The 25,437-nt window shown below is 38.7% G+C and overlaps 1 protein-coding gene across 1 annotated transcript in view; it reads left to right on the forward strand.

The window, feature by feature from the left end:
* The window catches only part of LOC128641937 (uncharacterized), a 469,590-nt gene extending 452,835 nt beyond the window's left edge, over positions 1 to 16,755 (forward strand). The window contains exons 21-22 of the mRNA XM_053694531.1: positions 8,715 to 8,741; positions 15,892 to 16,755. Of these exons, the coding sequence (XP_053550506.1) occupies positions 8,715 to 8,741; positions 15,892 to 15,932 (68 nt within the window). The 3' untranslated portion in view covers positions 15,933 to 16,755. The remainder of the gene's footprint in view (positions 1 to 8,714; positions 8,742 to 15,891) is intronic.
* Positions 16,756 to 25,437: the final 8,682 nt, after the last annotated feature.

A 25,437-nucleotide genomic window follows, 5' to 3' on the forward strand; every position in this document is an offset into this window, starting at 1 on the left:
TTTCTCTTCCTAACTTCGGTCGAATGACTGGAGTGGGAGGGAAGGGAGGAGCTATATATACAACTCTGCTGTGGTGCTCTTTGCCTCCTCCTGCTGACCAGGAGGCGTAATCCCACAAGTAAGGATGAAATCCGTGGACTTGTGTCTAAAAAGAAACAAATTTATCAGGTAAGCATAAATTTCCTTTTTTTTTGTTTATGTGGACTAGAAAAATAAATAAAAAATAAGAATATCTAAAATCTTTATTAACTTCTAAAATAAATGGCAAGGCTCTGATATCTAAATTGTGAAGAAGTTGCTCCTTAGAATTCCTAGGAGCTGGAAGGAACCACAAGATACAACCTTGGGTAGGAAAGAACAGTTGGTTTCTAAAACCACCTTATCCTGATGAAAAATCAGGTAAGCAGACTCACATAACAGCTGAAAGTAGAAACAAGATTAGGCATTCAATTTAGAGATTTGAGTTCTTAAAGGGACATAATACTCATATGATAAATCACTTGAAAGTGATGCACCATAACTATAAAAAGCTGACAATAAAATATCATCTGAGCATCTCTTTGTAAAAAAAGGAACATATTTTACCTCAAAATTTATTTATCTTACCAGAGTAAATGCTGTTATACATTTATACATAAATACAGTTATACTTCAGCTGCTGTCCAGCTACAAGTTTAAAGAAAGAAAAAATAGCCAGTCGGCATCAGCAGTGCTGAGGTAAGGCTTTGCCTTTGCTTTGATCTCATGAGATTTCATAGAAGTTACTTAAAGGGTCATGAAACCCAAAATATTTCTTTCATGATTCAGATAGAGAATACAAGTTTAAACAACATTCCAATTTACTTCTATTATCTAATTTGCTTCATTCTTTAGATATCCCTTGTTGAAGAAATAGCAATGCACATGGGTGAGCCAATAGCAAGAGGCATCTATGTGCAGTCACCAATCAGCAGCTACTTAGCATATCTAGATATGCTTTTCAACCAAGTATATCACGAGAATGAAGCAAATTAGATAACAGAAGTAAATTAGAAAACTGTTTAAAATAGCATGCTCTTTCTAAAGCATGAAAGAAAGTTTTGGGCTAGAATGTCCCTTTAAACTGAAAATGAAAATAACATAACTGTGCTTGCACATACTTAGGACATTTTAGAAAAAATATCTTCAATTTTTACATAGAGATGTTCAGGTGATATTTTCTACTCAGCTTTTTACAGCTATGCTGCATCACTGTAAAAAGCTGACAATAAAATATCACCTGAGCATCTCTCTGTAAAAAAGGAAAATATTTTACCTCAAAATTTCATCAGTTTACCAGATTAAGTGCTGTGTAAACAGTTACACTTCAGTTGCTGCCCAACTGCAAGTTTAAAAAAAAAAAATAGCCAATCAGCATCAGCAGTGCTGAAGTAATTATTTGCCTTTGCTGTGATCTCATGAGTTTTCACTGAAATCTCATGAGATTTCATAGAATTTACTTAAACTGATAGGAAAAATGCCAATGCACACTGGGGTGGTGTGAATACTTAGGAAATTCGAGGTCAAATATCTTCCATTTTTACATAGAGATGTTCAGGTGATGTTTTCTAGTCAGTTATTTACAGCTACAGTATGCTACCTCACTTTCATGTGCTTCAACATTTGGGTATCATGTCTCTTGAAAGAAGGGACCATGAAAGAGAATGTTATTCTTGAGGGGAAGGCTGGCTGGATGACATTTGGACTTAATATGAATACCAAGTCCTGTAAGGCCATGCTGGAGCAATCAGTATTACAGATGCTTATCTTTGTTTTATTCTAGATATCGTCCTAGATAGCAACACAAATGAGGAAAGATGTAAATTACTTTGAACAACCATTAAGTCATTAGAGCATCTACGACAGCCAGCTACTGATCCTAAGATTTCACACAATATTGGGGCAGCTTGAGTGAGAGGCCATGATATCTATTTTTGTCCCAACATCTCCCCCATATGGTTGACTTCCTTGATTCAGTGATTATTCACCAGGGTGAAATTACTGACATTAAGAGAATCAGCTTCCCAGTTGTCTTCACCCAGGATGTGGCTTGCCAAAATCATGCAATGATGGCATTCTGCCCAGGCTAGAATACGTGCTACGTCTTACATTGTTAAGGCTCTTTGAGTTGCGCAGTGACATTGTCTCATTGAAACCTCCTAAGAAAGCGCTGCAACGCCCATAAATAGTGCTTAGTTACAAGATGTTGATTGGTGTACTCTCCCCCTGAGGAGACCAGATTCCCTGTGCTGATCACCACCCATGTTGGCAAAAGAAAGGAGACCCCTTGAAGAAGAGACTGGTTAGTTTGCCACCAAGTCATTGATTGCCTTGACTTGAAGTCTAGAGAGACTTTTGGAGACAGATCTTTGTAATCTCTGTACCACTACTGCAACATTCTCAGTTGTAGTGTGTGTAGGTGGGATTTGGCAAATGGAACTGCATCTGAGGTCACTACAATGAGACCAATTTCATGCATTCATATACTGAAGAAAGGGAGGAGAGTTGTAGAAGAGCACACATCTTCTTCAACTTGAGCCTGGTCTGTGGAATTATAGAAGGTTGAGTTTCCAACCATGAATATGATGGATCGGAAGAGCTTTGATTGTATGTTTCTTTGCCATTTGGAGGGAGGGTGCGTGAACCCGAATGTTGTTTAGATATGGAGCTGCTGCAATTCCCTGAGCTCTCACTACTGACAAAAGAGCACGAGAGAAGAGACTGTCAATCACAGAGAGCGAGTAAGCTCTTGGTGATTTCTCTTCGACCCCTCAGAGGTGGCAAGAGGGAAAGAAGCAGCGGTCTAATGACCGCTGCTTCTTACATTGCAGGGCTCAAGAGCAGCTTATGCTGTTTCATAAATTGAGCCCAAAGTCTGAATGCTTGACGCAATAAAAACAACTTTATGAATTTCAGCACAGTCCTAATGTTAGCGTACTTCAGTTTTGTGTACTCGTTCCACTGTTAGCAGACCCGCACACATGACCAGTTTCCACCAATAGTCATCCTCAAACTGGCTTTGCTGATCAACAGCTCAACCCTTGGAGCTCACTGTGGGGAGCAGACACAATCCTGCTAAAAAAACCCACATTGTTTGTACAATACCATGGTACTCAGCCAGATTATGGCTTTTTTTACGTCCAGTTTCAATAGCTTTGGTACTCTACGTGTTTTGGTCTGCAAAGCCTTTATTAAGATACCTTAGCTACATCAGTTCTGGTGTATAAATAACCTTAAAATTAGGTTAGAAATGTAACTCCTTGTGATCCAGAAAGAAAAAAAAACCGTCTGAACATAGTGCACAATAAAACAAGAAAAAAGTTAGATTATAAATTTATAATCATAATTAAACATCTAGTATAATACAAAATAATTAATAAATTAATAATATAAAAGGCCATTAAACAAACTAGCATCTAAAAACATTATTAGGTCTATTTATTATTGTGCAAGCGGACATGATACGATGTAGCGTATCATGTCCGCCGCACATCAATAAATGCTGACAGTTCTTTTGAACTGCTGGTGCAATGCAATGCCGCCCCCTGCAGATTCGCGGCCAATCGGCCGCTAGTAGGGAGTGTCAATCAACCCGATCGTATTCAATCGGGTTGATTTCTGTCTGCCGCCTCAGAGCAGGCGGACAGGTTATGGAGCTGCTTCATAACTTCTGTTTCCGAAAAGCCCCGTACGGAGCTTGATAAATTGACCCCTATGTATTCTTTCCAGATTGTTCAATGTTATTCAGACATTATCCTTAATTATTACTAAAATAATTAAGATCGTATGCAAACTTTTTTCTTTAAAACTTTTATAATTTTCTTAGAACTCCATTATACAGTACAAATATTGATCTTCCTAATTTCTTCCTTATATTAAATAGTTTAAATCCATTTTAGCATTTTACCCCTTTGGGTTAATAAACTATAAGTAAGTTTATTTTCTTTAAGTAGTAGATCTTTTTCCATATCCCCTGCACTACAACTGTTTCTTACTTTTTTTAATACCCAATATTTAAAGAATTTTCGGCTAGATTTAGAGTTTTGTCGGTAACGACCCGCGTAGCTAACGCATACTTTTTTTTCCCCGCACCTTTTAAATACCGCTGGTATTTAGAGTTCACAGAATGGCTGCGTTTTCAGTGCGTTAGGCTCCAAAAAGGGAGCGTAGAGGCATATTTACCGCCACTGCAACTCTCGATACCAGCGGTGCTTACGGACGCGGCCAGCTTAAAAAACATGCTCGTGCACGATATCCCCATAGAAAACAATGGGGCAGTTTGAGCTGAAAAAAACCTAACACCTGCAAAAAAGCAGCGTTAAGCTCCTAACGCAGCCCCATTGTTTCCTATGGGGAAACACTTCCTAAGTCTGCACCTAACACTAACATGTACCCTGAGTCTAAACACCCCTAACCTTACACTTATTAACCCCTAATATACCGCCCCCGCTATCGCTGACACCTGCATATTTTTTTTTAACCCCTAATCTGCCGCTCTGTACACCGCCGCAACCTACATTATACCTATGTACCCCTAATCTGCTGCCCCTAACACCGCCGACCCCTATATTATATTTATTAACCCCTAATATGCCGCCCCCAACGTCGCCTCCACCTACCTACAATAATTAACCCCTAATCTGCGGACCGGACCTCACCACTACTATAATAAATGTATTAACCCCTAAAGCTAACTCTAACCCGAACCCTAACACCCCCCTAAGTTAAATATAATTTAAATCTAACAAAATAAATTAACTCTTATTAAATAAATTATTCCTATTTAAAGCTAAATACTTACCTGTAAAATAAACCCTAATATAGCTACAATATAAATGATAATTATATTGTAGCTATTTTAGGATTAATATTTATTTTACAGGCAACTTTGTAATTATTTTAACCAGGTACAATAGCTATTAAATAGTTAAGAACTATTTAATAGTTACCTAGTTAAAATAATTACAAAATTACCTGTAAAATAAATCCTAACCTAAGTTACAATTAAACCTAACACTACACTATCAATAAATTCATTAAATAAAATACCTACAATTACCTACAATTAAACCTAACACTACACTATCAATACATTAATTGAATACAATACCTACAAATAAATACAATTAAATAAACTAACTAAAGTACAAAAAATAAAAAAGAACTAAGTTACAAAAAATAAAAAAATATTTACAAACATTAGAAAAATATTACAACATTTTTAAACTAATTACACCTACTCTAAGCCCCCTAATAAAATAACAAAGACCCCCAAAATAAAAAAATGCCCTACCCTATTCTAAAATTAAAATAGAAAAGCTCTTTTACCTTACCAGCCCTGAAAAGGGCCCTTTGCGGGGCATGCCCCAAAGAATTCAGCTCTTTTGCCTGTAAAAAAAACCCATACAATACCCCTCCCCAACATTACAACCCACCACCCACATACCCCTAATCTAACCCAAACCCCCCTTAAATAAACCTAACATTAAGCCCCTGAAGATCTCCATACCTTGTCTTCACCACGCCGGGTTCACCGATCGATCCAGAAGAGCCTCCGATGTCTTGATCCAAGCCCAAGCGGGGGGCTGAAGATGTCCATAATCCGAATGAAGTCTTCATCCAAGCGGGAGCTGAAGAGGTCCATGATCGGGCTGAAGTCTTCTATCAAGCGGCATCTTCAATCTTCTTTCTTCCGGATCCATGGTCATCCCGCCGACTCGGAACATCCATCTTCACCGACGACTTCCCGACGAATAACGGTTCCTTTAAGGGACGTTATCCAAGATGGCGTCCCTCGAATTCCGATTGGCTGATAGGATTCTATCAGCCAATCGGAATTAAGGTAGGAAAATTCTGATTGGCTGATGGAATCAGCCAATCAGATTCAAGTTCAATCCGATTGGCTGTTCCGATCAGCCAATAGAATGCCAGCTCAATCTGATTGGCTGATCGGATCAGCCAATCGGATTGAACTTGAATCTGATTGGCTGATTCCATCAGCCAATCAGAATTTTCCTACCTTAATTCCGATTGGCTGATAGAATCCTATCAGCCAATCGGAATTCGAGGGACGCCATCTTGGATGACGTCCCTTAAAGGAACCGTCATTCGTCGGGAAGTCGTCGGTGAAGATGGATGTTCCGCGTCGGCGGGATGACCATGGATCCGGAAGAAAGAAGATTGAAGATGCCGCTTGATAGAAGACTTCAGCCCGATCATGGACCTCTTCAGCTCCCGCTTGGATAAAGACTTCAGCCCGATCATGGACCTCTTCAGCTCCTGCTTGGATGAAGACTTCAGTCGGATCATGGACATCTTCAGCCCCCCGCTTGGGCTTGGATCAAGACATCGGAGGCTCTTCTGGATCGATCGGTGAACCCGGCGTGGTGAAGACAAGGTAGGGAGATCTTCAGTGGCTTAGTGTTAGGTTTATTTAAGGGGGGTTTGTGTTAGATTAGGGGTATGTGGGTGGTGGGTTGTAATGTTGGGGGGGGGTATTGTATGTTTTTTTTTTTACAGGCAAAAGAGCTGAATTCTTTGGGGCATGCCCCGCAAAGGGCCCTTTTCAGGGCTGGTAAGGTAAAAGAGCTTTTCTATTTTAATTTTAGAATAGGGTAGGGCATTTTTTTATTTTGGGGGTCTTTGTTATTTTATTAGGGGGCTTAGAGAAGGTGTAATTAGTTTAAAATTGTTGTAATATTTTTCTAATGTTTGTAAATATTTTTTTATTTTTGTAACTTAGTTCTTTTTTATTTTTTGTACTTTAGTTTATTTAATTGTATTTATTTGTAGGTATTGTATTTAATTAATTTATTGATAGTGTAGTGTTAGGTTTAATTGTAGATAATTGTAGGTATTTTATTTAATTTATTTATTGATAGTGTAGTGTTAGGTTTAATTGTAACTTAGGTTAGGATTTATTTTACAGGTAATTTTGTAATTATTTTAACTAGGTAGCTATTAAATAGTTCTTAACTATTTAATAGCTATTGTACCTGGTTAAAATAAATACAAAGTTGCCTGTAAAATAAATATTAATCCTAAAATAGCTACAATATAATTATAATTTATATTGTAGATATATTAGGGTTTATTTTACAGGTAAGTATTTAGCTTTAAATAGGAATAATTTATTTAATAAGAGTTAATTTATTTCGTTAGATAAAAATTATATTTAACTTAGGGGGGTGTTAGTGTTAGGGTTAGACTTAGCTTTAGGGGTTAATACATTTATTATAGTAGCGGTGAGGTCCGGTCGGCAGATTAGGGGTTAATACTTGAAGTTAGGTGTCGGTGAGGTTAGGGAGGGCAGATTAGGGGTTAATACTATTTATTATAGGGTTATTGAGGAGGGAGTGAGGCGGATTAGGGGTTAATAACTTTATTATAGTAGCAGCGAGGTCCGGTCGGCAGATTAGGGGTTAATAAGTGTAGGTAGGTGTCGGCGACGTTGAGGGGGGCAGATTAGGGGTTAATAAATATAATATAGGGGTCGGCGGTGTTAGGGGCAGCAGATTAGGGGTACATAAGTATAACGTAGGTGGCGGCGGTGTGCGGTTGGCAGATTAGGGGTTAAAAAATTTTATTAGAGTGGCGGCGATGTGGGGGGACCTCGGTTTAGGGGTACATAGGTAGTTTATGGGTGTTAGTGTACTTTAGAGCACAGTAGTTAAGAGCTTTATGAACCGGCTTTAGCCCAAAAAGCTCTTAACTCCTGGTTTTTTTCTGCGGCTGGAGTTTTGTCGTTAGATTTCTAACGCTCACTTCAGCCACGACTCTAAATACCAGCGTTAGAAAGATCCCATTGAAAAGATAGGATACGCAATTGGCGTAGGGGGATCTGCGGTATGGAAAAGTCGCGGCTGCAAAGTGAGCGTTAGACCCTTTCCTGACTGACTCCAAATACCAGCGGGTGGTAAAAACCAGCGTTAGGAGCCTCTAACGCTGGTTTTGACGGCTACCGCCAAACTCTAAATCTAGGCGTTTGTGTTTTCATTATGTGACTCGTTAAAATGTTTATATAGTGACAATCATTATTCCTTTGTTCAATATTCAGTAGATGCTTCCCAATTCTATCAAGTAGACGACTGCTAGTGTATCTTAAATATTGAAGGTTGCAGGAGCATTGCAATAAATAAATAACATCAATATCCATATATCTTATGATGCCTTTAATGTTTTCCTTATTTCCGGTGTTAGAGGAAGTAACTGTTTTCATTTTGCTACTATGTTTGCAAGCTTTGCCACTAATACAAGGGAAAAAAAACCCTTCTAATACCTCATTGTCTAAGCTAATATCAACTGTATTACTTCAATTATTTCTAAAATCACTAGGGACAAGGATCTTTTTAAAGTTCTTTGCATCCTTGTAAATAAATTCAGGATGATTACAAACTCGATTTCCCAACAACAAATCTTTTTTGATTATGTGCCAATGTTTATTAATAATCATCTTCATCAACCAATGTTGTGAACTGTAGTTGGTAATTAAATCAATCTCCAAGAGATCTGTCCCATCACCTGTTTTTTTGTGGGATACTCTACTTCATTCTAGCTAATAATTATTTTTGTTATTTTTCTTTTTACTGCTTCCTAAAATGAAGACATTAATTACATTTACAGATCTGTTATGCTTTTATACTCATTAGATTAAAATATATATTTATGATAATACTGTACTTTTCTCCTCAATACAGAAATGAAGGATTTAAATGAAGCAACATGTGAGTACATAACTTTTCCAGCCTATAAATATTATAAAATTATTAATTATGTTTATTCCAAATGATTTTGTTTGGCATTCAAGCCCTTAAAGAACACACAAATTACATATGAATAGAAGCATTTTGCAATGTGCATGAATAATTATGGGAGCTAGCTGGTGATTGGTGGCTGCACGTATATGCCTCTTGTCAATGGCTCAACCGAGGTGTTCAGCTAGCTCCCCGAAGTTTATTGCTGTTCCTACAGGAAAGGATATCAGGATAATGAAGCAAATTGTATAATATAAGTAAATGAGAAAGTTATTTACATTTGTATGCTCTAGCTGAATCTTAAAATAAATATTTTGGTTTCATGTTCTTTTAACCTCTAAAGACCAGAGACATACTCTGCATGTCTCTGGTCTGTCAATGGGGTCTCGTTTTTATAATAGGGAGGCTCTCGCTGCCAGCGGCGAGACATCACGATTATAAGCGGCTTGTTGGAGGGAGGTTGTGATAGCACAGTCTTGTTGCCGCCGGCAAATAAGTCTGTAATAGATGCACATTAATTTGTTTAATGTCTATTGTGGCCTAGTCAAAGGTGAGGGTTGAAATCACAAAATGATTCTTTTATACCATCCTAGTAAAGTAACATACACTGATTTTTCTATAAGGGCTAGATTACAGGTGGCACAGTTTTTTTGTACAAGTATGTGCCCTTTCAGGTGCATGTAAAAGACCATTCGTATTACAAGCTAAAAGTAAATGCGAACACTTGTGCGATAACGTGATTTGCGCCAGAATGATTCCTGTAACTTTAAACCTCTGGTTAATTGTTAAATGAGACAAAAAAGCTGCCCAAAACACATAAAAAATAATATAAATGTTTAATAAAAAATATTGCACAAAAAAAGTTATAAGCGCTCAAAGTTACAAGATATCAGTGGTTTTACATAGGGATCCATAGGAACACATTTATTTATATTTGTATGTCTATAAATATATACGTATATGAATGTGTGTGTGTATATATATATATATATATATATATATAATGTCCACAATAATGGAAGTCACTCACAGGGTCTTAGTACAAATCATCCAATATTTCATTGACGTTTCAGGGTTTCCTCCGTTTTCAAATTAAGTGGTACTTGTTTTGAGAACTGGGGAAACCCCAAAACATCAATTAAATATTGGATGATTTGTACTAAGACCCTGTGAGTGACTTCCATTATTGTGGACTTTATATTATTGTTGAAGTGCACCCACGGCTACACAGGCCGATTGCCTTTCTATTAGGACCAGGAGTGCTTCCACCTCACTGACGAGGCCCAATAAAAGCCGAAACGATTGTCTGGGATTGCTGTGTTCCTTGTACAGAGGAATTGCCTGGTATTTCGGCGCTGGACTGACCGTAATAGGCGAGGTCAGACTTATATACTACAGGAAAGTTCTACTCTGTGAAAAGCATTACTGGGCTAAAAGAAGCTGCACCCAGGTGTTAAATCGCCATAGAACAGGCTAACAATGGGATTGAGCCGGTTGTTTGTTCCTGTGAGTGTGCTTCTCTTTGTGCGTGTGTGTGTGTATATATATATATATATATATACTGTATATATATTCATGTGTTTATATGTGTATATATGTTTTGAAATAAATATATATACATATAACCACATAAATATATATGTATACATTCATATACATATATATTAATGTACAAAAAAAACAATATATAAACTTGCTTAAATCACATTAGGAGCTTCCTGTGCCTATATATCTAGAGCTTGATTTTGAACCTCTAGATAATGAGGCCCATTTATCAAGCTCCGAATGGAGCTTGAAGGGCCATGTTTCTGGTGAGTCTTCAGACTCGCCAGAAACACAAGTTAAGGAGCAGCGGTCTAAAGACCGCTGCTCCATAACCCTATCCGCCTGCTCTGATGAGGCGGACAGGAATCGCTGGAAATCAACCCGATCAAGTACGATCAGGTTGATTGAGACCCCCTGCTGGCGGCCGATTGGCCGTGAGTTTGCAGGTAGCGGCGTTGCACCAGCAGCTCTTGGGAGCGTATTGCTCTCCGCATTCAGCGCTGTCTGTCGGACCTGATCCGCACTGTCGTTCACGGAAATGTAAATACGCTCTCCAACTGTAACCTAGCCTTTATTGTGAAACAAGTAAACAATGCAATGTATCGATTACTGTAAATATTATACATATTGAGAGGAAGAAAGGACATCTTTATAACAGGCAGAGATGGTGTACCCTAGACCCTAAGTGAAATAGAGAACTGTAGATAAAGATAAAGAAGTATTTGTGTATGCCGTGTATGAATATGAGTATGTATGTGTGTGTATGTAAAGATGTGTGTGTATACATGTGTGTATATGAGTATGTATATGTGTGTATACATGTGTATATGCCGTGTATGTATATGAGTATGTATGTATATGTATTGATGTGTGTGTATACATGTGTGTGTATATGAGTATGCATATGTGTGTATACATGTGTGTATGCCGTATATGCATGTATATGAGTATGTGTGTATGTATTGATGTGTGTGTATGCTGTGTGTATATTTGTGTATACATGTGTGTATGCCATGTATGTATATGAGTATGTATGTGTGTGTATGTATTGATGTGTGTGTATACATGTGTGTGTGTGCCATATGTGTGTTTATATGAGTATGCATATGTGTGTATACATGTGTGTATGCTGTATATGTATGTATATGAGTATGTTTGTGTGTGTGTATGTGTTGATGTGTGTATACATATGTGTGTATGTGTATGTATATGAGTATGTATTTGTGTGTATGTGTTGATGTGCGTATACATATGTGTGTGTATATGAGTATGCATATGTGTGTATACATGTGTGTATGCTGTATATGTATCTATATGAGTATGTTTGTGTGTGTGTATGTGTTGATGTGTGTATACATATGTGTGTATGCCGTATGTGTATGCATATGAGTATGTATTTGTGTGTATGTGTTGATGTGCGTATACATATGTGTATGTATATGAGTATGTATTTGTGTGTATGTGTTGATGTGTGTATGCTGTATGTGTGTATATGAGTATGTATTTGTGTGTGTGTGTTGATGTGCGTATACATATGTGTATGTATATGAGTATGTGTTGATGTGTGTATACATATGTGTGTATGCCGTATGTGTATGAGTATGTATTTGTGTGTATGTGTTGATGTGCGTATACATATGTGTGTATGCCGTATGTGTATGTATATGAGTATGTATTTGTGTGTATGTGTTGATGTGTGTATACATATGTGTGTATGCCGTATGTGTATGTATATGAGTATGTATTTGTGTGTATGTGTTGATGTGCGTATACATATGTGTGTATGCCGTATGTGTATGTATATGAGTATGTATTTGTGTGTATGTGTTGATGTGTGTATACATATGTGCAGTGATTCACACTCATAGGAGGCAGGTGAGGCAGAGCCTCCCCTGGCCAATTTGGTGTATTACAGCCTTTTTAACAAAAAACAAAACAAAAATATTTTTTTTTCCAATTTTTTTTTCTTCATGAAAGAGGTGACCCCCCCAACCCTCCACCAAATTCAGTAATAGTTTATTTACTGTTATCATTATGTTTTAAAAAAAAAAGTAATATTAATTACATTCTTATTGCACAAGAAATTAGAGGCCAGCTACCCTTCCTTTGCGCAATATGAATGTTTTTTTCTTGTATGGGCCGCTAGAGACTGCCATCCAGTGGCGAATAAGATCAATTGCAGTCTCTTTTGCGGCCCATACTGCTCCCACCGGAGGCTTGTCTCTTCAAGCCTCGGAAGCCCTCAGCCCTTCCTGCCCGCCCCTCAGCCAATTAGACATAAGCAGTCTGACTCTGGGCTGCCGGGCGGGAATACTGAGGCGCTGGATTGAGCGTCTGGTCACGTGCGGGTGCGTCTAACTGCTGCAGCCTGCTTAGTGCAAGCAACGATCGGTCACGGTGTCTGTCTGTCAGGAGTCCAGACTCAGGAGGATTCAGTCCGCGGGTCCGGTGGTGCGTGTGGTCACGGTGAGTGACTGAGTGACGGTGGCTGGCTCAGGCCTCTCAGGCTAGCGTGGGGTGACTGGGGTCAGACAGTGACTCTCAGAGTGTCAGGTGAGTCGAGTCACAGTGTCTCTCCTGCAGTGTGTCGGACGTGTGTGGCTGTTTCACGCTTCGCAAGTTCAGTAAAGTTATACTATAGTTACCTTTTTAATATCATTTTGAATATGCTTTTGTTTTGTCTAGTATTTTTTGTATGTTTCTACTGTTGTGATGTGTATAATATACACATTACAGGGCCTGTGCATGACATGTAGAGCTGATAATACAGAGCTTTCACCAATATTTACAGCCCTTCCTCTAATACACACCAGATGGTTTGCACTGTGTGACCACAGCCAGCTAGCTCCTAGGTTTTAGTCAGCAGCATTTTGTTGCAATTATACACCATGCTGAGACCAATTTTATTGGTGACCTATTTTTCATAATGACAGATTTTTTTTTTATTAACCACTTTTCACCTAAAAAGTAATGCAGCCCTATTTCACAGAGCAGGGGTTAAACTCTGACCTCTTTGTAAAGGGTAAGGGGAAAAAAACTCCCAGTTGAAGTCATGAACTGTCAAGGTTGATTAGAAAGGTACACTATACTACAGTCATTATTAATACATTCTGAGCTTGGTTTATTGAATAAACCAAGCTCAGAATGTGTTAATAATGACTGTAGTACTGTATAACTTTCTAATATCATTTTGAATATGCTTTTGTCTGACAAAAGCATATTAATAATGACTGTAGTACTGTATACCTTTCTAATATCATTTTGAATATGTTTTTGTCAGACAAAAGCATATTCAAAATGATATTAGAAAGGTATACAGTACTACAGTCATTATTAACACATTCTGAGCTTGGTTTATTCAATAAACCAAGCTCAGAATGTATTAATAATGACTGTAGTATAGTGTATACCTTTCTAATATCATTTTGAACACATTCTGAGCTTGGTTTATTCAATAAACCAAGCTCAGAATGTGTTAATAATGACTGTAGTATAGTGTACCTTTCTAATCAACCTTGACTGTTCATGACTTCAACTGGGAGGTTTTTTTTACATTTTTATATTTACTGAATAATGAAGGAATATATAAGCATAATTTGCAGCATTAAAGTAAAAAGTATGTTTTAAACATATTTTAATGGGCCTGGATTTCTAGATCTCATAATCAGAGCAAGCATTTTGTTATCTGGCAAGAGTTTCTGTTACAATCCTTTAGACTAAAATCAGATGTTTACTAAGTTGACCAGTTTTCCAAGACACCATTTAAAGGGACAGGAAACCCATATGTTTTCTTTCATGATTTAGAAAGAGCATGCAATTTTAAATAACTTTCCAATTTACATCTAATATCTCATTTTCTTCATTTTTTTTATATCCTTTGTTGAAAATCATATCTAAATATGCTCAGTAGCTGCTGATTGGTGGCTGCATGTACATACCTCATGTGATTGGCTCACCCATGTGTGTTGCTATTTCTTCAACAAAGGATATCTAAAGAATGAAGGCGTATCCTAGCCACTGCCTCACCAGCCTCTGACATCACCGCACGTCGCTGCCATGTGTGTGCATGTGTATATATATGAGTATGTGTGTGTGTGTATGTGTTGATGTGTGTATACATATGTGTGTATGCCGTATGTGTATTTATGAGTATGTGTTGATGTGTGTATACATATGTGTGTATGCCGTATGTGTATGTATATGAGTATGTTTGTGTGTGTGTATGTGTTGAGGTGTGTATACATATGTGTGTGTATATGAGTATGCATATGTGTGTATACATGTGTGTATGCCGTATATGTAGCTATATGAGTATGTTTGTGTGTGTGTGTGTGTATGTGTTGATGTGTGTATACATATGTGTGTATACCGTATGTGTATGTATATGAGTATGCATTTGTGTGTATTTGTTGATGTGTGTATGCCGTATGTGTATGTATATGAGTATGTATGTGTGTGTATGTGTTGTGTGTATACATATGTGTGTATACATGTGTGTATCCCGTATGTGTATGTATATGAGTATGTATTTGTGTGTATGTGTTGTGTGTATACATATGTGTGTATATGAGTATGCATATGTGTGTATATGAGTATGTGTTGATGTGTGTATACATATGTGTGTATATGAGTATGTGTTGATGTGTGTATACATGTGTGTATCCCGTATGTGTATGTATATGAGTATGTTTGTGTGTGTGTGTGTTGATGTGTGTATATATATGTCTGTATCCCATATGTGTATGTATATGAGTATGTGTGTGTGTGTATGTGTTGATGTGCGTATACATATGTGTGTGTATACTTCCCTGTAAGTATATACTACACTATAAAGGTTTCTTCTTGTGTGCTTCCCACCTTTGCTTTTATCTATGTGATGACCAAAGTGGTGGAGTTTGGGCAGTTGTTGGGGTGAGGTTCTGTGCTCCTCCAGCTGTGGAAATCACCTGACGCTATTAGATCTGCATAGAAAATAACTGCCATTTTACCTGCAAAATGTTGTTGCTTGTCTCCTTTTCTATGGCAAATAAGGGACAGATATAAATGAGTTCCTGCACTGATCAAGCAAACACCGTACAACATGCAGGAGGGCGGGGGCACTGAAATCTATGGAATGGACTCCAGCCTCTCTGGGGACAGAGCAAACAGAATAATTGTATATTCAAATGACATGAAAATACAGCAAAATAAGTAATATAAGTGCATTGAAATGTTTTGTTTTGTTTTGTTTTTTCAAACCTTTACTTGGATGATGTGGGGGGGGGGGTAGGTAATAGAATTTTAAAATGAATGACCATGTCTTGCGAGTCTGTATTTACTTGTTAATGAACTTGTTGTTTGACAAATGCATTACTGCTCTCATCTCTCTGAGTTTAGTAAATAATAGCTGCTATCTACACTGTACTCATTATAGAGTGAAACTGATTCTGATTGCACGGTCACAGTAATGAAGAATCAGAATAACCGCACACATTATGTAATTATTCTCTGGCACACAGGGGGTTACTATATCTAGTGTGATTGCAAAGAATATACAATGTATATTATGTAAATGTAACACTTTGTTTATTTTCAGATAACCAAACCAGAAGTACAGATGAGGAGATGGAGTTATGAACAGATTCATGAAACAACTTAAAGGGACAGTCTAGTCGAAATGAAACTTTCATTATTTTAGATAGGACATGCAATTATAAACAACTTTCCAATTTACTTTTATCATCAAATTTGCTTTGTTCCCTTGTTGGTATTTGAAAAGCTAAACCTAGGTAGGCTCAAACTGATTTCTAAAACCTTTGAAAACCGCCTCTTAGCTCAGAGCATTTTGAAAGTTTTTCACAGTTAGACAGTGTTAGTTCATGTTTTTCATATTTAGATAGTGTGCTCACTCATGTGGAGTTATTTATGAGTCTGCACTGATTTGCTAAACTGCATGTCTGTCAAAAGCACTGAGATAAGGGGGCAGTCTGCAGAGGCTGAGATACAAGGTAATCACAGAGGTAAAAAGTATATTAATATAACTGTGTTGGTTATGCAAAACTGGGGATTGGGTAATAAAGGGATTATCTATCTTTTTAAACATTAAAGATTCTAAAGTAGACTGTCCCTTTAATGTATGATAGTACAGCTGGTAAAAACTACATTATTTAAAAAAAAAAAAAATGGTTATAACAAAATTGTATATTTTTTTAACATATGGTGTTACTGAACTTGTGTAGTTTTTATAGCAAAAATAATCTCAAATGACTGAATACTTTTTTATTAAAAATAAAAAGAAGATGTGATTGATTACTTATATTTATTGAATCTCAGTCTGGCATGTTTAATAACCTATAATATCTTATTTTAACATAATATACTGTGTGTCCTTGTTTGGTTTTTACACCCCCCCCCCCCCCAAGACAGCTCATTTATAAAATAAAGCAGAGTTTAGTTGTTAGAGGTTGTATTGTCCATTGTTTGTAGACAAATATAAAAATGACAGATGGTGCTGAATTCATCTGAAAATGCATGCAAGAAAGGCTTTAGTTAATGCGATTCAAACCGTTACTCTAAAGGTGGGAAAGCTTTTTTCAAATTTATACAATTTAGGTGGGAAAGTTAACATTTGCTCTATGCAATGAGGATGTAACACTGTCCTTGTTAGTTGATTAATTCTTCTGTCATCCAGTAATTATGTAAGCTTCGCTTTTGTTCTTGGTCAGTCCTGACCCCATTTAAAAGTTAAAACGCTGCAAGCTTGCAGCAGTAGCACTAGCTACTAATTTAATTTTATTTGTTTTAACTGCTTTCAATTTGCTCCTTTGCTGCTATTGAGATGTTTTACATAGAAAATAGCAGATAAATTATCTCTAATGAACACTGAAGCATTATTTTTTGTTTTTTCCAATATTTATTAAGGGGGTCACGTGCTGTCGGCATTTATCTTTACTTTGTTAAATTGGTTCTTTGGCCTTTTAAACCTGATGCACTTTGTCATTAATTGTATTGGGTACTTATACAGTCATTAATTTTAAGTTAGCTTAGGGTGTTTCTGGCCTGTGATTAATCATCTCAATTAAGTATGATTTAAAAAAAAAATAGGATATCAATATTATCTATGCCAGACTAGTGGGGACACACTACTTTCATGTCTGTTTAAGAAACATTAAACACTTAGGGCTAGATTACAAGTGAGGTGCAAAAGATTTTACGCACGCGATATCTAATTTTTGAAAACCATTTCCATTGCGCTGATATTGCCAGTTGAGGGAAATGTACGCGTCAATCTTTACCGCACTCTTAGAGCTGTGGTTAACTGTTTTCCGAAACAAAAAGTTGTACAAAACACTTCAAAAATACATTAAATGTACAGTTACACTCATAACACCATCAATTATAAATAATTGTAAAAAATATTACATAAAACAGTTATAAGGACTCGAAGATATGAGATCTCAGCTGTTAGAAAAAAAAGGCAGCCAAAGTACCTTAACATAGAGATGCATACAGATACATGTCTAAAGATGTTTTTGTATGTAGATATATACAGTATATATATATATATATATATATATATATGCTGAAAAACATAAAGAAAGAAAAGCGCAACTGGACTCAAGTGAAAGGGGTTTTAATAACACACAATAAAGACCTTTAAAAACATTAGGTATTCAGCGTACCAGATAATAAAAACATATGTGCATATCAGACAATACTGTCTTTGACATCTCAAAAGGGTAGTGGTCTGAAAACGGGCTGTTTCCCCTGGATAGCGTGAAGATTGTCAACTGCTTACTTCAATAAACTGGAGGTTCCGGTGTTATTGGGTATTCCTTGACTGTGCGAGTAATTGAGGGATGGGACTAGCGTCTACTCTGATACCCTTAGCTCGGGGGAGGGGTGTGACCTAGTAACCACCAATAGGAGTCAAGTTAAGAAAGGGGATCCCCCAAGCGCCTACCAGGCCGGAGGCAGAAGGGAATAGCACTACAAGTTAAGTGTACTAGAAATATTTAATAACAATGTTTAAAAACATACAGTGCAAATCATGGATCCATGAAAAACAATAAAAACAGTAAAACAGGGTTTAAAAACAATATACAAAATAATCAACAATAGATGATCAGCATCAGATAATCACAGATGCGGATTGAGAGTATACGGGACTGGGTAATAAGGATAATCAAAAATATCAAAAATTATAATCAAAAAATGGCAAGTGTCCAGAGATGTCCAAGAGTGTTAAGTAAATCGTGAAAAAATGTCTCAAAGAAAAAAATGTCTCAAAGAGAAAATGTGTCTTGGTGAAAACAGTTCAGTGTAATCAATAATGTGAATTGCAATTCAGTGATGAAAAGTTGAAAAAATTGAAAAAATAAAAATTAAAAATTAAGTGAAACAAAGTGAAAGTAGCCACCCAGACCTAGATGGATAATCCTTGTAGTGATCCCACAGTGTAGATATATCCTTAGGGTGTGAGGAGAAGAGGGGCTGTGTCCACAGGAGTGTGAAGCAGGATCAGAGTCTGAACCAGAATGGCCCAAAAAAATGATGTCCACCTACAAATATAAAGAAAAATATGGTGCAGATAACTTCACACAATATCAAATAAATGGGAATAGGCTTACCAATACTCAGTTGACGCATTTCGGCCCCAGTAAGGCCTTTATCAAGACTGAGTTTATTTAGGAAATTGTATCCTTATAAAGGGTATTGTAGCCAATAGTCATGTTGAATTTTTGCGCCAAAACATTAAGCTCCGCCCACTTCCTGTTGAATGCATTGTGGGTATGGGCATTATATTCATAAGTGTGGGCATTGTTTTCAAATATTCTCAAATATTAATCCTTTTGATTCTAGATTGATAATCTATATTTACTTAGATTAGAAAGGTACTAGACATAGTATCTGTCTCATATGTGTAGTTAATTAGAGTTAAGGTTAATATCGGATTCCGACTTCCGGTTGTCATTGACAATGATGTCACTTCCGGCATATCTGTATGGGATCACTACAAGGATTATCCATCTAGGTCTGGGTGACTACTTTCACTTTGTTTCACTTAATTTTTAATTTTTATTTTCTCTTGTTAAGTGTGTTCAGTCCACGGGTCATCCATTACTTATGGGATATATTCTCCTTCCCAACAGGAAGTTGCAAGAGGATCACCCAAGCAGAGCTGCTATATAGCTCCTCCCCTCACATGTCATATCCAGTCATTCTCTTGCAACCCTCAACAAAGAAGGAGGTCGCGAGAGGAGCTGGAGTTTTTACTTATCTATTCTTCAATCAAAAGTTTGTTATTTTAAATGGCACCGGAGTGTGCTGTTTTTCTATCTCAGGCAGTATTTGGAAGAAGAAACTGCCTGCGTTTTTTTCTATGATCTTAGCAGGCGTAACTAAGATCCACTGGCTGTTCTCGACATTCTGAGGAGTGGGGTAACTTCAGAAACTGGGGATAGCATGCGGGGTCCTCCGCAAATGAGGTATGTGCAGTACTTTATTTTCTGGGAATGGAATTGACTAAGAAAATACTGCTGTTACCGTATGATGTAAGTACAGCCTTAAATGCAGTAGTGGCAACTGGTATCAGGCTGATAAATGTATGCGCAGTCGAGTTATTTTCTAGGGACTAGAATTTGACTGAGAAAATACTGTTAAAACTGAAATAATACTTAAGCCTTATCTACAGTGGTAGCGACTGGTAGCAGGCTTAGTGATAAATTTGCATGACATTGGAAAATGTTGTTTTTTAATAAAACGTTTACTGGCATGTTATTCGTTTTTGTGAGGTACTTTGGTGATAAATCTCTTTGGGCATGATTTTTTTTTTTTCCCACATGGCTAACATATTTTTCTGCATGGAAACCGTTATATCAGGGCTCCCACTGTTGTGATAGGAGTGGGAGGGACCTTGTTTTAGCGCCTTGTTGCGCAGTTAAAATTCTAGCACAGTCTTCCTGCTTCTTCCTCTTTGATCCAGGACGTCTCTAGAGAGCTCAGGGGTCTGCAAAATTCATTTGTGAGGGAGGTAATCAGTCACAGCAGATCTGTGACAGTGTGCTTGACTGTGATTAAAAACGTTAAATCTTAATTGATATCTGTTTTATCCATTTTGGGTATTGAGGGGTTAATCATCCTTTTGCTAATGGGTGCAATCCTCTGCTAATAATACACTTCTTGTTAAGAATTGTTTAATTATATCTGTATTTTTGAAGCGCTGCAGCGTTTTTTATATTGCTTGTAAACTTATTGAAAGTGATTTCCAAGCTTGCTAGTTTCATTGCTAAGTCTGTTTAAACATGTCTGATTCAGAGGAAACTGTTTGTTCATCATGTTCAAAAGCCAATGTGGAGCCCAATCGAACGATGTGTACCAATTGTATTTATATTGCTTTGAATAAAAGTCAATCTGTACCGATAAAGAAACTATCACCAGACAACGAGGGGGAAGTTATGCCGCCTAACTCTCCTCACGTGTCAGTACCTGCGTCTCCCGCTCGGGAGATGCGTAGGATTGAGACGCCAAGTACATCTAGGCCCTTACAAATCACTTTACATGATATGGCTAATGTTATGAAAGAAGTATTATATAATATGCCCGAATTAAGGGGCAAACGCGATAGCTCTGGGTTAAGGACAGAGCGCGCTGATGACACGAGAGCCATGTCTGATACTGCGTCACAATTTGCAGAACATGAGGACGGTGAGCTTCATTCTGTCGGTGACGGTTCTGATCCGGGGAGACCGGATTCAGAAATTTCACATTTTAAATTTAAGCTTGAGAACCTCCGTGTGTTACTAGGGGAGGTATTAGCGGCTCTGAATGATTGCGACACGGTGGCAATTCCAGAGAAATTGTGTAGGTTGGATAGATACTATGCGGTACCGGTGTGTACTGACGTCTTTCCTATACCAAAAAGACTTACAGAAATTATTAGTAAGGAGTGGGATAGACCTGTTGTGCCTTTTTCACCTCCCCCGATATTTAGAAAAATGTTCCCTATAGACGCCACCACACAAGACTTATGGCAGACGGTCCCTAAGGTGGAGGGAGCAGTTTCTACGTTAGCCAAGCGTACCACTATCCCGGTGGAGGATAGCTGTGCTTTCTCAGATCCAATGGATAAAAAATTAGAGGGTTATCTTAAGAAAATGTTTGTTCAACAGGGTTTTATATTGCAGCCTCTTGCATGCATTGCGCCTGTCACGGCTGCAGCGGCATTCTGGTTTGAGTCTCTGGAAGAGGCGATTCGCACAGAGCCATTGGATGAGGCTTTGAGCAAAGTTAGAACCCTTAAGCAAGCTAATGCGTTTGTTTCAGATGCCGTAGTACATCTAACCAAACTTACGGCTAAAAATTCCGGATTCGCCATACAGGCGCGCAGAGCGCTCTGGCTTAAATCCTGGTCAGCGGATGTAACTTCCAAGTCTAAGCTACTTAACATTCCTTTCAAAGGGCAGACCTTATTCGGGCCCGGCTTGAAGGAAATTATTGCTGACATTACGGGAGGTAAGGGCCACGCCCTTCCCCAGGACAGGGCCAAACCAAAGGCTAAACAGTCTAATTTTCGTGCCTTTCGTAACTTCAAGGCAGGAGCTGCATCGACTTCCTCCGCTTCAAAACAGGAAGGAACTACTGCTCGTTACAGACAGGGTTGGAAAGGCAACCAGTCATGGAACAAGGGCAAGCAGGCCAGAAAGCCTGCTCCCGCCCCTAAGACAGCATGAAGACAGGGCCCCCTATCCGGAGACGGATTTAGTGGTGGGCAGACTTTCTCTCTTCGCCCAGGCTTGGGCAAGAGATGTGCAGGATCCCTGGACGTTAAAGATTATATCTCAGGGATACCTTCTGGATTTCAAAACCTCTCCTCCACAAGGGAGGTTCCATCTTTCGAGGTTATCGACAAACCTAGTAAAGAGAGAGGCATTTCTACAATGCGTACAAGACCTCTTAATCATGGGAGTGATCCACTCAGTTCCACGATCGGAACAGGGACAAGGATTTTACTCAAATCTATTTGTGGTTCCCAAAAAAGAGGGAACCTTCAGACCAATCTTGGACTTAAAGATTTTAAACAAATTCCTAAGGGTACCATCGTTCAAGATGGAAACCATTCGAACCATCCTACCCATGATCCAAGAGGGTCAATATATGACCACAGTGGACTTAAAGGATGCTTACCTTCATATACCGATTCACAAAGATCATTATCAGTACCTAAGGTTTGCCTTTCTAGACAGGCATTACCAGTTTGTGGCTCTTCCCTTCGGGTTAGCCACGGCCCCGAGAATTTTTACGAAGGTTCTGGGCTCACTTCTGGCGGTACTAAGACCACGAGGCATAGCGGTGGCTCCGTACCTAGACGACATTCTGATACAAGCGTCAAGTTTTCAGAATGCAAAGTCTCATACAGAGATAGTTCTAGCATTTCTGAGGTCGCACGGGTGGAAAGTGAACGTGGAAAAGAGTTCTCTGTTACCACTCACAAGGGTTCCTTTTCTAGGGACTCTTATAGATTCTGTAGAGATGAAGATTTACCTGACGGAGTCCAGGTTATCAAAGATTCTCAATGCTTGCCGTGTCCTTCATTCCGCTCCAAGCCCATCAGTAGCTCAGTGCATGGAGGTAATCGGCTTAATGGTCGCGGCAATGGACATAGTGCCATTTGCGCACTGCATCTCAGACCGCTGCAACTATGCATGCTCAGTCAATGGAACGGGGATTACTCAGATCTGTCCCCTTTGCTAAATCTGGACCAGGAGACCAGAGATTCTCTTCTCTGGTGGTTGTCACCGGTTCATCTGTCCAAAGGAATGACCTTTCCTTTCGCAGGCCAGATTGGACGATTGTAACAACGGATGCCAGCCTTCTAGGCTGGGGAGCAGTCTGGAATTCCCTGAAGGCTCAGGGATCGTGGACTCAGGAAGAGAAACTCCTTCCAATAAACATTCTAGAATTAAGAGCAATATTCAATGCTCTTCTAGCTTGGCCTCAGTTAGCATTTCAGTTCATCAGATTTCAGTCGGACAATATCACGACTGTGGCTTACATCAATCATCAAGGGGGAACCAGGAGTTCCCTAGCAATGTTGGAAGTCTCGAAGATAATTCGCTGGGCAGAGTCTCACTCTTGCCACCTGTCAGCGATTTACATCCCGGGCGTAGAGAACTGGGAGGCGGATTTCCTAAGTCGCCAGACTTTTCATCTGGGAGAGTGAGAACTTCACCCGGAGGTATTTGCTCAACTGATTCGTCGTTGGGGCAAACCGGATCTGGATCTCATGGCATCTCGCCAGAACACGAAGCTTCCTTGTTACGGATCCAGGTCCAGGGACCCGGGAGCGGTGCTGGTAGATGCATTAGCAGCCCCTTGGGTTTTCAACATAGCTTATGTGTTTCCACCATTTCCCTTGCTACCTCGACTGATTGCCAGGATCAAACAGGAGAGGGCATCGGTAATTCTGATAGCGCCTGCGTGGCCACGCAGGACCTGGTATGCAGACCTAGTGGACATGTCGTCCTGTCCACCATGGTCTCTTCCTCTGAGGCAGGACCTTCTAATTCAGGGTCCTTTCAACCATCCAAACCTAATTTCTCTGAGGCTGACTGCCTGGAAATTGAACGCTTGATTCTATCAAAGCGTGGGTTTTCGGATTCGGTTATTGATACATTAATACAGGCTCGGAAACCTGTGACCAGAAAAATTTACCATAAGATATGGCGTAAATATTTATATTGGTGTGAATCCAAGAGTTACTCATGGAGTAAGGTTTGGATTCCTAGGATATTGGCTTTTCTACAAGAGGGTTTAGAAAAGGGTTTATCCGCTAGTTCGCTAAAGGGACAGATTGCAGCTCTGTCTATTCTTTTACACAAACGTCTGGCAGAGAACCCAGACGTCCAGGCCTTTTGTCAGGCTTTGGCTAGAATTAAGCCTGTGTTTAAAGCTGTTGCTCCTCCGTGGAGCTTAAACTTGGTTCTTAAAGTTCTTCAGGGTGTTCCGTTTGAACCCCTTCATTCCATTGATATTAAGCTTTTATCTTGGAAAGTTTTGTTTTTGATGGCTATTTCCTCGGCTCGAAGAGTCTCTGAGTTATCTGCCTTACATTGTGATTCTCCTTATCTGATCTTTCATTCAGACAAGGTAGTACTGCGTACTAAACCTGGGTTTTTGCCTAAGGTTGTTTCTAACAGGAATATCAATCAAGAGATTGTTGTTCCATCATTATGTCCTAATCCTTCTTCTAAGAAGGAACGTCTTTTGCATAATCTGGACGTGGTCCGTGCTCTGAAGTTCTACTTACAGGCAACTAAAGATTTTAGACAAACTTCTTCTCTGTTTGTCGTTTACTCTGGACAGAGGAGAGGTCAAAAGGCTTCGGCTACCTCTCTCTCTTTTTGGCTTCGTAGCATAATACATTTAGCCTATGAGACTGCTGGACAGCAGCCTCCTGAAAGAATTACAGCTCATTCCACTAGAGCTGTGGCTTCCACCTGGGCCTTTAAGAATGAGGCCTCTGTTGAACAGATTTGCAAGGCTGCAACTTGGTCTTCACTTCATACTTTTTCCAAATTTTACAAATTTGACACTTTCGCTTCTTCGGAGGCTGGTTTTGGGAGAAAGGTTCTACAGGCAGTGGTTCCTTCTGTTTAATGTTCCTGCCTTGTCCCTCCCATCATCCGTGTACTTAGCTTTGGTATGGGTATCCCATAAGTAATGGATGACCCGTGGACTGAACACACTTAACAAGAGAAAACATAATTTATGCTTACCTGATAAATTTATTTCTCTTGTAGTGTGTTCAGTCCACGGCCCGCCCTGTCTTTTTAAGGCAGGTTCTAAATTTTAAAAATTATAACTCCAGTCACCACTGCACCTTATAGTTTCTCCTTTCTCGTCTTGTTTCGGTCGAATGACTGGATATGACATGTGAGGGGAGGAGCTATATAGCAGCTCTGCTTGGGTGATCCTCTTGCAACTTCCTGTTGGGAAGGAGAATATATCCCATAAGTAATGGATGACCCGTGGACTGAACACACTACAAGAGAAATAAATTTATCAGGTAAGCATAAATTATGTTTTTTCAACTTTTCATCACTGAACTGCAATTCACATTATTGATTACACTGAACTGTTT

Source organism: Bombina bombina, chromosome 11 (assembly GCF_027579735.1).
Source record: "Bombina bombina isolate aBomBom1 chromosome 11, aBomBom1.pri, whole genome shotgun sequence".
In the NCBI taxonomy this organism is placed as follows: domain Eukaryota; kingdom Metazoa; phylum Chordata; class Amphibia; order Anura; family Bombinatoridae; genus Bombina; species Bombina bombina.